Source organism: Rhinoraja longicauda, chromosome 10 (assembly GCF_053455715.1).
Source record: "Rhinoraja longicauda isolate Sanriku21f chromosome 10, sRhiLon1.1, whole genome shotgun sequence".
Lineage (NCBI taxonomy): Eukaryota > Metazoa > Chordata > Chondrichthyes > Rajiformes > Arhynchobatidae > Rhinoraja > Rhinoraja longicauda.
Window position 1 is genome coordinate 58,906,180 of NC_135962.1, and position 16,572 is coordinate 58,922,751.

The 16,572-nt window shown below is 49.1% G+C and overlaps 1 protein-coding gene across 2 annotated transcripts in view; it reads right to left on the minus strand.

The window, feature by feature from the left end:
• ccdc88c (coiled-coil and HOOK domain protein 88C) overlaps positions 1–16,572 on the minus strand; it is a 173,581-nt gene that overhangs the window by 62,912 nt on the left and 94,097 nt on the right. For both annotated transcript variants that reach the window (XM_078406949.1, XM_078406950.1), the window contains 6 exons: positions 15,930–16,013; positions 14,647–14,787; positions 8,372–8,559; positions 4,649–4,730; positions 3,732–3,890; positions 1,106–1,252 (listed from right to left, as the gene is read on the minus strand). In XM_078406949.1, the coding sequence (XP_078263075.1) occupies positions 1,106–1,252; positions 3,732–3,890; positions 4,649–4,730; positions 8,372–8,559; positions 14,647–14,787; positions 15,930–16,013 (801 nt within the window). The remainder of the gene's footprint in view (positions 1–1,105; positions 1,253–3,731; positions 3,891–4,648; positions 4,731–8,371; positions 8,560–14,646; positions 14,788–15,929; positions 16,014–16,572) is intronic.

Consider the following 16,572-nt stretch of genomic DNA (forward strand, 5'->3'; position numbering starts at 1 on the left):
CTCCTCGGACCACTGTTGGTCGGTACTCACCACTGCTGACCGGGAGCACCCTACAAGCCTTGCCGTTTCAGAGATGCTCTGACCCAGTCGTCTGGCCATAACAATTTGGCCCTTGTCAAAGTCGCTCAGGTCTTTACTCCTGCCCATTTCTCCTGCATCCAACACGTCAACTTCAAGAACTGACTGTTCACTTGCTGCCTAATATATCCCACCCCTTGACAGGTGCCATTGTAACAAGATAATCAATGTTATTCACTTCACCTGTCAGTGGTCATAATGTTTTGGCTGATCGGTGTATTTATTATAGTCATTATTATTATTATTTCTTTAGTCAGAGTTCATAAGTGATAGGAGCAGAATTAGGCCATTCGGCCCATCAAGTCCACTCCGCCATTCAATCATGGCTAATCTATCTCTCCCTCCTAACCCCATTCTCCTGCCTTCTCCCCAAAACCCCTGACACCCGTACTAATCAATAATCTATCCATCAATGCCTTAAAAATATCCACTGACTTGGCCTCCACAGCCTTCTATTTATTTTTAGAGATACAGCGCGGAAGTTGGCCCTTTGGCCCATCGGGTCCGCACTGACCAGCGATCCCCGCACACTAACACTATCCCACACACACTAGGGACAATTTTTACATTTACCAAGCCAATTAACCTACAAACCTGCACGTCTTTGGAGTGTGGGAGGAAACTGAAGATCTCGGAGAAAATATATTCTGGCCTTCCATCACAGTGAGGAGGTGACTGGAGGAGACTCACTGTGATGGATGTTTCTTTCTGTTTGATTGTGTGTGTTATTGCTTATTTTTATTGCTCATGTTGTTGGACTGTGGGTAATCTTTCATTTCAGTGCACATTTATGTGTATGTGACAAATAAACATGACTTGACTTGAAAACCCACGCAGGTCACGGGGAGAACGTACAAACTCCGTACAGGCGGCGCCCGTAGTCGGGATGGAACCCGGGTCTCCGGCGCTGCATTCGCTGTAAGGCGGCAACTCTACCGCTGCGCCACCGTGATCGCCCCATAACTTGACCGTCTAGGCAGTGATTATTCTCTCTACACTGGGTGGGATGTTGTGGGACAACACCTACCATCTCCAGGTCCTGCAGCTTGGACTTGAGCTGCACGTTCTCCTTCTCCAAGTCGTGCAGCTTATCGCAGCGGGTCCGGGCGACCACCAGCTGCTCCTCCAGCATGGTCTTGGTCTCGATGAGGACCATGTTGTCCTCCCGGAGTTCCTGCAATGAGAAAACAAACAAGTTCTAGAGCCAGGGACCCATGCACCACAGAGGCACGGAGGAGGAGACAGGACAGGGGTTGTAGAGCTTGCAGAGATTGTAGGTAGAGCAGGGTGGGTCTCTACACCATGGAGCGTAGGGGGATAAGGGGAGATCTTATAGAGGTGTACAAAATCATGAGAGGAATAGATCGGGTAGACGCACAGAGTCTCTTGCCCAGAGTAGGGGAATCGAGGACCAGAAGACAAGGGTTCAAGGTGAAGGGGAAAAGATTTAATAGGAATCCGAGGGGTAACTTTCTCACACAGAGGGTGGTGGGTGTATGGAACAAGCTGCCAGAGGAGGTAGTTGAGGCTGGGACTATCCCATCGTTTAAGAAACAGTTGGACAGGTACATGGATAGGACAGGTTTGGAGGGTTATGGACCAAGCGCAGGCAAGTGGGACTAGTGTAGCTGGGACATTGTTGGCCGGTGTGGGCGAGTTGGGCTGAAGGGCCTGTCTCCACACTGTATCACTCTATGACCCCATGACTCTATAACTTGTCCTTCATCCTGAAGAGACGTAGATGTCAGATATGTGGACCAGGGTACCAGGGTGCAATATATACAAGCTGTACAAAAACAAGCCCTTCGGCCGAAAGTCCATGCCAACCAAGATGCCCCATCTACATTAGTCGCACCTGCCCGCATTCGGCCCATATCCCTCTGAAACGTACCTATCCATGTACCTGTCCACGTGTCTTTCATAGTACCTGCCTCAAGTTTAGTTTAGTTTATTGTCACCTGTACCGAGGTACAGTGAATTTTCTTTTTGTTGCGTGCTATCGTCAGCGGAAAGACAACACATGATTACAATCGAGTCATTTACAGTGTTTAGATACATGATAAGGGAATAACGTTTAGTGCAAGATAAAGGCAGTAAAGTCCGATCACGGATCGTCCGAGAGTCTCCAAATGAGGAAGATAGTAGTTCAGCACTGCTCTCTGGTTATGGTGGGATGGTTCAGTTGCCTGATAACAGCTGGGAAGAAATTGTCCTTGAATCTGGAGGTGTGCGTTTTCACACTTCTGTACCTTTTGCCTGATGGGAGAGGGGAGAAGAGGGAGTGGCCGGGGTTCGACTGGTCCTTGATTATGCTGCTGGCCTTGCCGAGGCAGCGTGAGGTGTAGATGGGGTCAATGGAAGGGAGGTTGGTTTGTGTGATGGTCTGGGCTGCGTCCACAATTAGCTTCATGTTATCGAGCCATAGAGTCATCCAGCACGGTGAAGGCCAAAGGACAGGGATCGCAAAACGTTGTTCTTCATCTTCAAGGATGAGAGGGGATCTTATTGAATCATTAAAAAAATTGATAGGGGTGAGCTGGTGGATGTGGTGTGCCTTGACTTTCAGAAAGCCTTCAACAAGGTTCCACATAGGATATTAGTGGGCAAAATTAGAGCACATGGTATTGGAGGTAGGGTACTGACATGGATAGAAAATTGGTTGGCAGACAGAAAGCAAAGAGTGGGGATAAATGGGTCCCTTTCAGAATGGCAGGCAGTGACTAGTGGGGTACCGCAAGGCTCGGTGTTGGGACCGCAGTTATTTACAATATACATTAATGACTTCGATGAAGGGATTAAAAGTACCATTAACAAATTTGCATAAGATACAAAGTTTGAAGAAGGGGGATGGGAGCTGCTTTATGTTCTCGTCGTCCACCCTGGGTAGTTCTACGGAACAGGCAAAATTTGCTGCAAAGCGTCAACTACGGTACTCTGACGCACCAATTGCCACTTTTGATTGTCATAGTTGACATACGAAAGAAGAAATCGTCTGAAGAAGGGTCTCGACCCGAAACGTCACCCATTCCTTCTCAGGGGCCACAGTTTAAGAATAAGGGGTGGGCCATTTAGAACGGAGATGAGGGAAAACTTTTTCAGTCAGAGAGTTGTGAATCTGTGGAATTCTCTGCCTCAGAAGGCAGTGGAGGCCAATTTGCTGAATGCATTCAAGAGGGAGCTAGATAGAGCTCTTAAGGATAGCGGAGTCAGGGGGTATGGGGAGAAGGCAGGAACGGGGTACTGATTGAGAATGATCAGCCATGATCACATTGAATGGCGGTGCTGGCTCGAAGGGCCGAATGGCCTCCTCCTGCACCTATTGTCTATTGTCCAGAGATGCAGCCTGACTCAATAGACAATAGACAATAGACAATAGGTGCAGGAGGAGGCCATTTGGCCCTTCGAGCTAGCACCGCCATTCGATGTGATCATGTAACTCGCTGAGTTACTCCAGCATTTTGTGTCTGCCTTCAGGTTTGTCGGTTAATTGGATGTGGTAATATTGTAAATCGTCCCAAGTGTGTGTAGGATGGTATTAGCGTGCGAGGTGACTGCTGGCCTGCTCGGTCTCTGTGAGCCTGTTTCCACGCTGCGTCTCTAAAGTCCAAGGATTATCCGAGCCCATTTGGCCCGACGGTATGGGGAATGCTCACTTCCATCCTGGCCTTGTAGAAATCCACGTCGTGCAGCCTCTCCCTGCACCGGGTCAGCTCGGTCTCCAGCCTGTCCACCCGGCTTGCCTTCTCCCGCAGAGAGTCCACCTCGTCCTGATACGCCCTCACGGAGCGAGCATCTGTGCTCAGCTGCATATTCTGAACGGGACCAGAGCAGAGTTATGATTCAACCCTTCGTTCTACCCCCCCACCCACCCACCCAACAACCCACCCACGACCAGCACGTGTGTGCAAAGTGTGTGTGCAGTGCGTGTGTGTAGAACATGTCAACCACTGCTTTAAAAATACGCATTGACTTGTCCTCCACACCTTTCCGTGGCAATGAATTTGACAGATTCACTACCCTGTGCAAAGTGTGTGTGTGTGTGTGTGTGTGTGTGTGCGTGTGTGTGTGCGTGCGCATGTGTGTGTGTGTGTGTGTGTGTGTGTGCGTGTATGTGCGTGTGTGCGCGCGCATGTGTGTTTGTGTGCGTGTATGTGTGTGTGTGTGCGTGCGTGTGTGTGTGCACGTGTGTGCATGTGTGTGTGCGTGTGTGTGCATGTGCATGTGCGTGTGTGTGCACGTGTGTGTGTGCGCATGTGTGTGTGTGCGTGTGTGCATGCAAAGCTTTGATAATGCTAGCATAGAATATAGAATGGTACAGCATCTAGAACAGGCCCTTCTGCCCACAATGTCTGTGCCAAACATGATGCCGAGACCACCTGTTATCTACCTGCATATTACCCATATCCCTCCACTCCCCGAATAACCATGTGCCCAACTGGTTGGTCGAGGGTCGGCGTGGTCTCGGTGGGCCGAAGGGTCCATTTCCGCACTGCATGTCTACACTAAACCAGACGTCTGAATCGGGAGTGTGACCTATTGAATCCTGAGCGTGGGCCAACAGTCCCCTCACCTCTTGTCGCAACCTCTGCAGCTCCGAATCAAGTCGTTCCACCTCGTGCTTGGAGTCAACGAGTTGCTCAGCCTTTTCCTCCCTGGAGACACGTCGGGAGAAAGGAGAGACATAGTTCAGAGACTTGCAGGAGAAAGCAGATCCAAATGTTGGGGGAAGTCCAGAACCAGGGGCCACACACAGTCTTAGAATAAAGGGGAGGCCATTTAAAACTGAGGTGAGAAAAATAAATCCACCCTGAGAGTTGTGAATTTGTGGAATTCTCTGCCACAGAGGGCAGTGGAGGCCAAATCACTGGATGGATTTAAAAGAGAGTTAGATAGAGCTCGAGGGGCTAATGGAATCAAGGGATATGGGGAGAAGGCAGGCACGGGTTACTGATTGAGAATGATCAGACATGATCACAATGAATGGCGGTGCTGGCTCGAAGGGCTGAATGGCCTCCTCCTGCACCTATTTTCTATGTTTCTAAATGCCTTTAGTTTAGTTTAGTTTAAAGATACAACACAGAAACTGGCCCTTCGGCCCACCGAGTCCACACTGACCAGTGATCCCCGCACACACAAACACTATCCTACACACATTAGGGACAATTTACATTTATACCAAGTCAATTAACCTACAAACCTGCACGTCTTTGGAGTAGGAAAGAAAACTGCAGGTGCTGGTTTAAATCGAAGGTGTAACTCAGCGGGTCAGGCAGCATCTCAGGAGAGAAGGAATGGGTGACGTCACCAGCTCCATCCCTCCAGAGATGCTGCCTGACCCGCTGAGTTACTCCAGCATTTTGTGTCTACGTCTTTGGAGTGGTGGATGAAACTCCACAGCACTTCTGATCCCACAGATTCACCACCCTGACTAAAGAAATTTCTCCTCATCTCCTTCCTAAGAGAGTGTCCTTTATTCCTGATCGGCGTTGTTTTGGTTGGGATTCTTCTTCAGAGAGTTTGTTACAGGGGAGAGGCAGCTGCAAGCGAGATGGGGACGGAACGACATCAGGTGAGTGATAGGTGGATACAGGTGAGCGGAGTCGATGGGTGGACAAAGGTAGTCAATGTAGACAAGAGGCTGTGAGATAGAGAGAGAAAAGGTTCACGGGCGAGGGCGTAGATGGAAGGAGATGGGTCGGTGGAGGGAATCTAGATGGAAGGGCAAAGAGAGGCAGGATAGTGGAGGAAATGGGTGTGCACGGGTTACAGATTGTGGATGATCAGCCATGATCACAATAAATGGCGGTGCTGGCTCGAAGGGCAGTGAAGAAAGCTAATGGCATGTTGGCCTTTTCTTAACAAGAGGATTTCAGTACAGGAGTAAAGAGGTTCTTCTGCAGTTGTATAGGGCCCTGGTAAGACCACATCTGGAGTATTGTGTATAGTTTTGGTCTCCTAATTTGAGGATAGACATCCTTGTAATTGAGGCTGTGCAGCGTAGGTTCACGAGATTGATCCCTGGGATGGCGGGACTGTCATATGAGGAAAGATTGAAAAGACTAGGCTTGTATTCACTGGAGTTTAGAAGGATGAGAGGGGATCTTATAGAAACATATAAAATTATAAAAGGACTGGACAAGCTAGACGCAGGAAAAATGTTCCCAATATTGGGCGAATCCAGAACCAGGGGCCACGGTCTTGGAATAAAGGGGGGGCCATTTAAAACTGAGGTGAGAAAAACCTTTTTCACCCGGAGAGTTGTGAATTTGTGGAATTCTCTGCCACAGAAGGTAGTGGAGGCTAAATCACTGGATGGATTTAAGAGAGAGTTAGATAGAGCTCTAGGGGCTAGTGGAATCAAGGGATATGGGGAGAAGGCAGGCACTGGTTACTGATTGTGGATGATCAGCCATGATCACAATGAATGGCGGTGCTGGCTCGAAGGGCCAAATGGCCTCCTCCTGCACCTATTCTCTATGTTTCTATCTGCAGTTCCTTGTGTCTAGTGAATCTGTGCAGGTGCACAGTTGTTATTAGTGCTTTACAATAACCAGTGGAACAGGTAGTTGAATAATTTCGGCACAAAATGCAATTAAGGAGAGATTGGAAATTTGGCACCTTCCATTTGCAATCCAAATGACCGGTCTTACTGCTTTTTTCGATGTCGTTTTAGCAAAGTCAACATTAACTCTATTCTTTGCAAGGGTTTCTCTGCAGTCCCTCACCAATAAGAGCAGGGCTTCAGAAATACCTGCAACCCAACACTGCAAGTACATACGCTGAGCCGGCCTGACCTCGGATTCAAGGTCAGCATTATCAAGGTGTCAACTTTCACACTTCCACGTGAGACTGCAAAGGTTGGAATCTCCAGCAAAACACAAGTTGCCGGAGGGGTTCCACAGGTCAGGCAACAACAGTGGAGGGAAATACATGCACCGAGGTGTCCATTCACAAACGCTGCCTGCCCAGGCCATCTTGGTCCGTGTGTGGGGTTGCCAACTGTCCCGTATTAGCGAAGACATCTCGTATTTTGGGCTAAATTGGTTTGTCCCGTACGGGACCGCCCTTGTCCTGTATTAGGCCCAGGGGGCGCTGTAGGCCCGGACACTGTTGGCCCAGGGGGCGCTGTAGGCCCAGGGGGCGCTATACTTCCGAACACTGTAGGCCCAGGGGGCGCTGTAGGCCCAAACACTGTAGGCCCAGGGGGCGCTGTAGGCCCGAACACTGTAGGCCCAGGGGGCGCTGTAGGCCCGGACACTGTAGGCGCAGGGGGCACTGTAGGCCCAGGGGGCGCTGTAGGCCCAAGGGCCGCTGTAGGCCCGGACAGTGTAGGCTAACGGAGTGTTTTCGGGGAGCAGGGTCGAGTGTGTACGCCTAACGGAGGTTGCGTAGTAACCCGCCTCCCGGCCCGGGCGGCTGCCATTGGTGGAGCGGGAGCACGTGGCCACTGGCTGGGTGAGGTCACATGAGTATTGTGTGCAGTTTTGGTCTCCTAATTTGAGGAAGGACGTCCTTCCTATTGAGGCAGTGCAGCGTAGGTTCACCAGGTTAATCCCCGGGATGGCGGGACTCTCATATGAGGAAAGATTGGGAAGACTGGGCTTGTATTCACTGGAGTTTAGAAGGATGAGAGGGGATCTGAGAGAAACGTATAAAATTATGAAAGGACTGGGCAAGCTAGATGTAAGAAAAATGTTCCCAATGTTGGGGGACATTTTTGGAGTCAAAACCTATTTCTACTCCCTAGCGTTTGAGACCCTCTGAGGGGGCGCTGTGAACTGTTTATGTATGTGCTGTTATGTTTGTGTGCCATTGTATGTTCGTTCTTAGTACCTGAACTGATGTACAGCACTTTGGTCAACATGGGTTGTTTTTAAATGTACTATACAAATAAAATTGACTGGAGTGACTGACTGGACTGGACTGGGGGAGTCCAGAACCAGGGGCCACACAGTCCAAGAATAAAGGGGAGGCCTTTTAAAACTGAGGCGAGAAAAAAATCTTTTACACCCAGAGAGTTGTGAATTTGTGGAATTCTCTGCCACAGAGGGCAGTGGAGACCGATTCACTGGATGAATCTAAAAGAGAGTTAGATAGAGCTCTAGGGGCTAGCGGAATCAAGGGATATGGGGAGAAGGCAGGCACGGGTTACTGATTGTGGATGATCTACCATGATCACAATGAATGGCGGTGCTGGCTCGAAGGGCCGAATGGCCTCCTCCTGTACCTATTTTCAAAACCACCAGTTGCCGGGAAATGGGCGGTTTGAGCGAGAGGATGGGTGCATACTAACAGCTCTTGTCTGATCCTTCTGAGCTTTGCCTTGGTGTCAGCAAGCTCCACCGACAGATGCTGCTTCTCCCCTTTGTCCAGTTTGCCGTTGGGGCTGGTTGGGCACTCGGGAGTCGAGCAGTTGACGGGGCTCGGGAGAAGCTGCTGCATTTGGAAGTAGTCACGGTCCTGGGTGAGGTCCACGATCATCTGCCGAAACAAGAGGGGGGAAATCGAAAAGCTAGTTTACAGTTTAGAGTTTAGTTCACCGTCGCCTATACCGGGATACAGTGGAAAGCTTTTTGTAGCGCGCTATCCAGTCAGCGGAAGAGTGATCTTATTAGTGGGAGAGTCTCGGACTGGAGGTCATAGCCTCAGAATTAAAAGACATTCCTTTAGAAACCGTAGGAACATAGAAAATAGGTGCAGGAGTAGGCCATTCAGCCCTTCGAGCCAACACCGCCATTCAATGTGATCATGGCTGATCATTCTCAATCAGTACCCCGTTCCTGCCTTCTCCCCATACCTCCTGACTCCGCTATCCTTAAGAGCTCTATCTAGCTCTCTCTTGAATGCATTCAGAGAATTGGCCTCCACTGCCCTCTGTGGCAGAGAATTCCACAGATTCACAACTCTCTGACTGAAAAAGGTTTTTCCTCATCTCCGTTCTAAATGGCCTACCCCTTATTCTTAAACTGTGGCCCCTTGTTCTGGACTCCCCCAACCTTATAACCATATAACCATATAACAACTACAGCACGGAAACAGGCCCGTTCGGCCCTACCAGTCCACGCCGACCACTCTCCCTGACCTAGTCTCATCTACCTGCACTCAGACCATAACCCTCTAATCCCCTCTTATCCATATACCTATCCAATTTACTCTTAAATAATAAAATCGAGCCAGCCTCCACCACTTCCACCGGAAGCCCATTCCATACAGCCACCACCCTCAGAGTAAAGAAGTTCCCCCTCATGTTACCCCTAAACTTTTGTCCCTCAATTCTGAAGCTATGTCCCCTTGTTGGAATCTTCCCCACTCTCAAGGGGAAAAGCCTACCCACGTCAACTCTGTCCGTCCCTCTCAAAATTTTAAAAACCTCTATCAAGTCCCCCCTCAACCTTCTACGCTCCAAAGAATAAAGACCCAACCTGTTCAACCTCTCTCTGTAGCCTAAGTGCTGAAACCCAGGCAACATTCTAGTAAATCTCCTCTGTACCCTCTCCATTTTGTCGACATCTTTCCTATAATTTGGCGACCAGAACTGCACACCATACTCCAGATTCGGCCTCACCAATGCCCTGTACAATTTTAACATTACATCCCAACTTCTATACTCGATGCTCTGATTTATAAAGGGTTCTTCACCACCCTATCCACCCTATTCCATAGGAACATGTTTCCTGCCTCTAACGTGTCCAACCCCTTAATAATCTTAAACGTTTCGATAAGATCTCCTCTCATCCTTCTAAATTCCAGTGTATAGAAGCCTAGTCGCTCCAGTCTTTCAACATACGACAGTCCCGCCATTCCTGGAATTAACCTAGTAAACCTACGCTGCAGCCCTCAATAGCAAGAATATCCTTCCTCAAATTTGGAGACCAAAACTGCACACAGTACTCCAGGTGCGGTCTCACTAGGGCCCTGTACAACTGCAGAAGGACCTCTTTGCTCCTATTCACTGGAAGTTTTCAAGAGAGCATTAGCTCTTGGGGCTTGATTCCCTTATCCCAAAAGATACTAGATGAACAAGATGGACCACTCCGTTGAAATCGCGTATACTGAAGTGCAAAAAGCTGGAGTAACTCAGCAGGTCAGGCAGCATCGCAAAGGAGCCATTTTAGTAAGCAAAACCCACCGTCCGTTATGCCTCTCGCAGTGTAATCAGTGTTTTGGGGGATCAGTATGTATGATGATAATCATTAAAATGCTGAATATACCTCATCTATCAATTCACAGATTTTTGTTATTTTTCTTTTAAAATGTTTCTGCAAGTTTCTGCCTACTAAAATGACGCCGTGACGTACTACGGTTTTTAGGGTCGAGTGGTCTATCTTGTTCCTCTAGTACCTTTGCTTAGCCCCAAGAGCTAAATCTGAAGCTCTCTTGAAAACTTCCAATGAATTGGCTTCCACTGCCTTTTGTGGCAGAGAATTCCACAGATTCACAACTCTCTGGGTGAAAGCACATGATTACATGTCTGAAGAAGGGTCTCGACCCGAAACGTCACCCATTCCTTCCCTCCAGAGATGCTGCCTGTCCCGCTGGGCTACTCCAGCATTTTGTGTCTACCTTCGATTTAAACCAGCATCTGCAGTTCTTTCCTACACAATACATGATTACAATAGATCCATTTGCAGTGTACAGATACACGATAAGGGAATAACATTTAGTGCAAGACAAAGCCAGCAAAGTCCAATCCAGGATAGTCCGACGGTTACCAATGAGGTAGATGGTAGTTCAGCACTGCTCTCTGGTTGTGGTAGGATGGTTCCGTTGCCTGATAACAGCAGGGACCTTCAGTGTCGTCTCTTGGACTGACCGCCCCATTAATGGTCTGTCGTTCACCTGGTCTGACCGCCCCATTATTGTTTTAGTTTATTACCTGAACCATCCTCTCACCAACTAGTGAGCACTCCAGAGCGGCCATCTACTGCACCTCATTGGAGACCCACAAACCACCTTTAATCAGTGTGTAAGGGGGAACTGCAGATGCTGGTTTATACCAAAGATAGACACAAAGTGCTGGAGTAACTCAGCGGGTCAGGCAGCATCTCTGGAGAAAAGGAACAGGTGACGTTTCGAGGCTGAAGAAGGGCCTCGACCCGAAACGTCACCTATTCCTTTTACTCCAGATGCTGCCTGGCCCGCTGAGTTACTCCAGCACTTTGTGTCTATCTTTGTGTCTACCTGTCGTTCATTGTTTCTACATTTTTAAAATTTGCCTGGAGAGACAACGCGGAAGCAGGCCCTTTGGCCCACCTAACGCGGGCCGACTAGAGAGCAGTCCCGACCATCTACCTCATTGGAGACCATTGGACTATCTTTAATCGGACATTACTCAGGTCGTAAGGAATAGGAGCAGAATTAGGCCCATCAAGTCTACTCCGCCATTCAATCATGGCTGATCTACCTCTCCCTCCTAACCCCATTCTCCTGCCTTCTCCCCATAACCTCTGACACCCGTACTAATCAAGAATCTATCTATCTCTGGCTTAAAAATATCCACTGACTTGGCCTCCGCAGCCTTCTGTGGTAAATAATTCCACAGATTCACCACCCTCTGGCTAAAGAAATTCCTCCTCATCTCCTTCCCAAAGGAACGTCCTTTAATTCTGAGGCTGTGACCTCTAGTCCTGGACTCTCCCACTAGTGGAAACATCTGGACTTTATCTTGTACTAACCATTATCCCCTTTATCCTGTATCTGTACGTTGTGGACAGCTTGATTGTAATCATGTATAGTCTTTCCAGCTGACTGGATAGCACGCAACAAAAAAGCTATTCACTGTACCTCGATGCACGTGACCATAAATTAAACAGTTTAGTTTATTGTCCTTACATTCTCTTACCTTCACATTTAATATTCCAGCATCAGTAACAGCAAACAGTTTAGTTTAGTTTAGTCTATTGTCACGTGTACTGAGGTACAGTGAAAAGCTTTTTTGTCGCGTGCTAACCAGTCAGCGGAAAGACAATAGACAATAGGTGCAGGAGGAGGCCATTCGGCCCTTCGAGCCAGCACTGCCATTCAATGTGATCATGGCTGATCATTCTCAATCAGTAACCCGTTCCTGCCTTCTCCCCATACCCCCTGACTCCGCTATCCTTAAGAGCTCTATCTAGCTCTCTCTTGAATGCATTCAGAGAATTGGCCTCCACTGCCTTCTGAGGCAGGGAATTCCACAGATTCACAACTCTCTGACTGAAAAAGTTTGTCCTCATCTCCGTTCTAAATGACCTACCCCTTATTCTTAATCTGTGGCCCCTGGTTCTGGACTCCCCCAACATTGGGAACTATGTTTCCTGCCTCTAACGTGTCCAACCCCTTAATAATCTTATTCTTTTCGATAAGATCTCCTCTCATCCTTCTAAATTCCAGTGTATACAAGCCTAGTCGCTCCAGGCTAAAAGACTAAAAGCAGAGATTTTCCACATTGGTGAAGTGGTGGAGTAGCTGCCTTATAGCGCCAAAGACCCGGGTTCAATCCTGACTATGAGAGCTGTCTGTACGGTGTTTGTACGTTCTCCCCGTGACCTCATGGGTTTCCTCCCACGATTCAAATACGTGCGGGTTTGCTGGTTAATTGGCTCCGGTAAAATTGCAAATTGTCCCTACTGTCTACGGGATGATCGCTGGTCGGCGCGGACTCGGTGGGCCGAAGGGCCTGTTTCCGCGCTGTGTCTCTAAGGTCTAAAAATCTAAACTCCAAACTCTAAAGAAAGACTTGCATTTCTACAGTGCCTTTCGTGACCTCAGTACGATTCGGAAGAGACTTCAAGGGTGAACTTTGAGCATGGAAGCCGTGCCAAAGCCCCCAGGTTCATGAAAGGCTTTGTGAATCATTAACTCATCTCTCCCTTCACAGATGGATGACCTCTCTCAGAGCAGGCACGGAGCAGAAACAATTTGCTAAGCTATGAAGCAGGGAGTGTATTTGGAAGCTATAAATGGCCCAGTGACTGAGCAGTGCTTGTCGGAGGTACAAGATGAATCTTTAGCCTTTAAAGAGAGTTACAGCGCAGATACGGGCGCTTTGTCCCGCCGAGTCCGCACCGATCACCGATCACCCCGTACATGAGCACTATCCTTAGGATTGCCAATTGTCCAGTATTAGCCGGGACATCCCGTATTTTGGCCTGGCAACATCCTTGTAAATCTTCTCTGAACCCTTTCAAGCTTGACAATGTCTTTCCTATAACATGGTGCCCAGAACTGAACACAATATTCTAAATGCAATCTCACCAACGTCTTATACAACTGCAACATGACCTCCCAACTTCTCACCCTTCTCTGTATTAAATTCCATCAACCATTCCTCCGCCCACCTGGCCAATCGATCCAGATCCTGCTGCAATCGTTCACAACCATCTTCACTAATGCAAAACCACTCACTTTTGTATCATCAGCAAACTTGCTAATCTTGCCCTGTACGTTCTCATCCAAATCACTGATGTAGATGACAAACAGTAACTGGCCCAGCACCGAACCCTGAGGCACACCACTAGTCACAGGCCTCCAGTCCGAGAAGCAACCTTCCACCATCACCCTCTGCTTCCTTCCATGGAGCCAATTTGCTATCCATTCAGCTATCTCTCCTTGGATCTCACGCGATCTAACCTTCCAGAGCAGCCTACCATGCGGAACCTTGTCGAATGCCTTACTGAACTCCATGTACACAACATCTACAGCTCTGCCCTGATCGACCTTTTTGCTCACGTCTTGAAAAAAATTAATCCGATTTTTGAGACACGACCTCCCACGTATAAAACCATGCTGACCATCCCCAATCAGCCCTTGCCCATCCAAATGCCTGTATAACCTATCCCTCAGAATACTGAAGAAGGGTCTCGACCTAAAACGTCACGTATTCCTTCAATCTGGAGATGTTGCCTGTTCAGCTGTATCTCTAAACTAAACTAAAACGTGTCAACACGACGCGAGACGAGGCGAGGGCCTCAGAAGCTTTAGTCTAATAGACAATAGGTGCAGGAGGAGGCCATTCGGCCCTTCGAGCCAGCACCACCATTCAATGTGATCATGGCTGATCATTCTCAATCAGTACCCCGTTCCTGCCTTCTCCCCATACCCCCTGACTCCACTATCCTTAAGAGCTCTATCTAGCTCTCTCTTGAATGCATTCAGAAAATTGGCCTCCACTGCCTTCTGAGGCAGAGAATACCACAGATTCACAACTCTCTGACTGAAAAAGTTTTTCCTCATCTCCGTTCTAAATGGCCTACCCCTTATTCTTAAACTGTGGCCCCTTGTTCTGGACTCCCCCAACATTGGGAACGTGTTTCCTGCCTCTAACGTGTCCAACCCCTTAATAATCTTATACGTTTCGATAAGATCTCCTCTCATCCTTCTAATGTGTAGGAAAGAGCTGCAGATGCTGGTGTGAAGAAGGGTCTCGACCCGAAACGACACCCATTCCTTCTCTCCAGAGATGCTGCCTGACCCGCTGAGATACTCCAGCATTTTGTGCCTATCTTGCATCTGCAGTTCCTGCCATTCTCTCCCTGGTTGATCAAGTTTGCTGACAATCGGAGAGCCCAATGATGCCTAAGTCCTCACCTCCGAGTACTCGTCCCGATCGTCAAGGAGTCTCTTCAGATGGAAGACCATTGACCGGGACAGGGTCTCCAGATCTTCAGCAGTTACCTCGGTCAGCTCCATCCACTGAAGGTCAAAGACGTTCTCCTGGTTGTGGGTGATCTGCGAGGGAAAGGTTTAAAGGGGCATCGTGACCACAACACAGAAACAGCCCATGGACCACACCTGCCTCTTCCCACCATGCCCTACCAGTACTACACCTTTCCTTTCAATGCAGCAATGCTTTTTCAATGGGGTACTTATTGTTCTTATGTGCTTAGTGCCAACACAGTGAAATTTCATTTTCTTAGTGGCGGCGCGGTGGCGCAGCGGTAGATTTGTTGCCTCACAGCGTCAGAGACCCGGGTTCGATCCTGACTACGGGTGCTGTCTGTACGGAGTTTGCACGTTCTCCCCGTGACCCATGTGGGTTTTCTCCGGGTGCTCCGGTTTCCTCCCACACCCCAAGGACGTACAGGTTAATTGGTTTGGTATAAATGTAAATTGTCCCACGTGTGTGTAGGATAGTGTTAATGTGCGGGGATCGCTGGTCGGCGTGGACTCGGTGGACCAGAGGGCCTGTTTCCGCGCTGTATCTCTAAACTAAACTAATCCAAACTAGCGCCCAGACCAGTAGAGTATCACCATACCCCCGATCCTCGATGAGCAAGTGTACAATAGGCCACTGAGCCCGTATGCAAGAGGCGCCATGCTTTGGCGCCATTTTAGAAGTCCACGCTCTGGTTCTTATGAGCGGTGCCTGTTCCAGTCAAGCCTCGGGCTGTTGTGGAACTCCAGCCATCTCCTTCCTTGGTCGCCATGTCACTCTATACGCTCAACAATAGGGATTGCCAACTTCCTCACTCTCAAATAAGGGACAAAAGGTGACATCACCGCCCCGCGCCCCACGTAACCTCACCCAGCCAGCGGCCACGTGCTCCCGCTCTGCCAATGGCGGCCGCCCCCGGGCCGGGAGGCGGGTTGCTACGCAACCTCCGTTACGGGGCGCCCAGGCCACCGGGCCTACAGCGTCCAGGCCTACAGTGTCCGGGCCTACACTGTCCGGGCCTACACTGTCTGGGCCTACAGTGCCCCCCAGGCCTAATACAGGGCCGTCCCGTACGGGACAAACCAATTTAGCCCAATATACAGGATGTCCCAGCTAATACAGGACAATTGGCAACCCTACCCGACAAGACCCCTTCCTGCATCTCCTCCAACGGAGGGTCATGGACTTGCCAAAAGCTACAGAGTGGAAGACCCACCTCCTGAATATGAGCGACTATGGCCGTCTGGGTCGTGATGTCCATCTGTTTGATCTGCTCAATGAATTCTTCCTTACGATCGCACTTCAGATTGGGTGGAAGAAAAGAATGACACGTTTCAGATTACTGTATCGATCAGATCACAATTGTTTAATTAGATGGGGTAACTCAGCGGGACAAGCAGCATCTCTGGAGAGAAGGAACGGGTGACGTTTCGGGTCGAGACCCTTCTTCAAACTGATGTCAGTGGGGTGGGTGGGACAAAGATAGAATGTAGTCGGAGACAATGAGACTGGTCGGAGAACTGGGAAGGTGGAGGTGATGGAGAGAGAGGGAGGGAAAACAAGGGCTACTTGAAGTTAGAGAAGTCAATGTTCATACCGCTGGGGTGTAAACTCCCCAAGTGAAATATGAGGTGCTGTTCCTCCAATTTGCGCTGGGCCTCACTCTGACAATGGAGGAGGCCCAGGACAGAAAGGCTGGTGTGGGAATGGGAGGGGGAGTTGAAGTGCTGAGCCACCGGGAGATCAGGTAGGTTCAGGCAGACTGAGCGGACGGAGGTGCTCAGCGAAACGATCGTCAAACCTCGGGCATTTTGTGTCCATCTTCGATTTAAAACAGCATCTACAGTTCTTTCCTACAC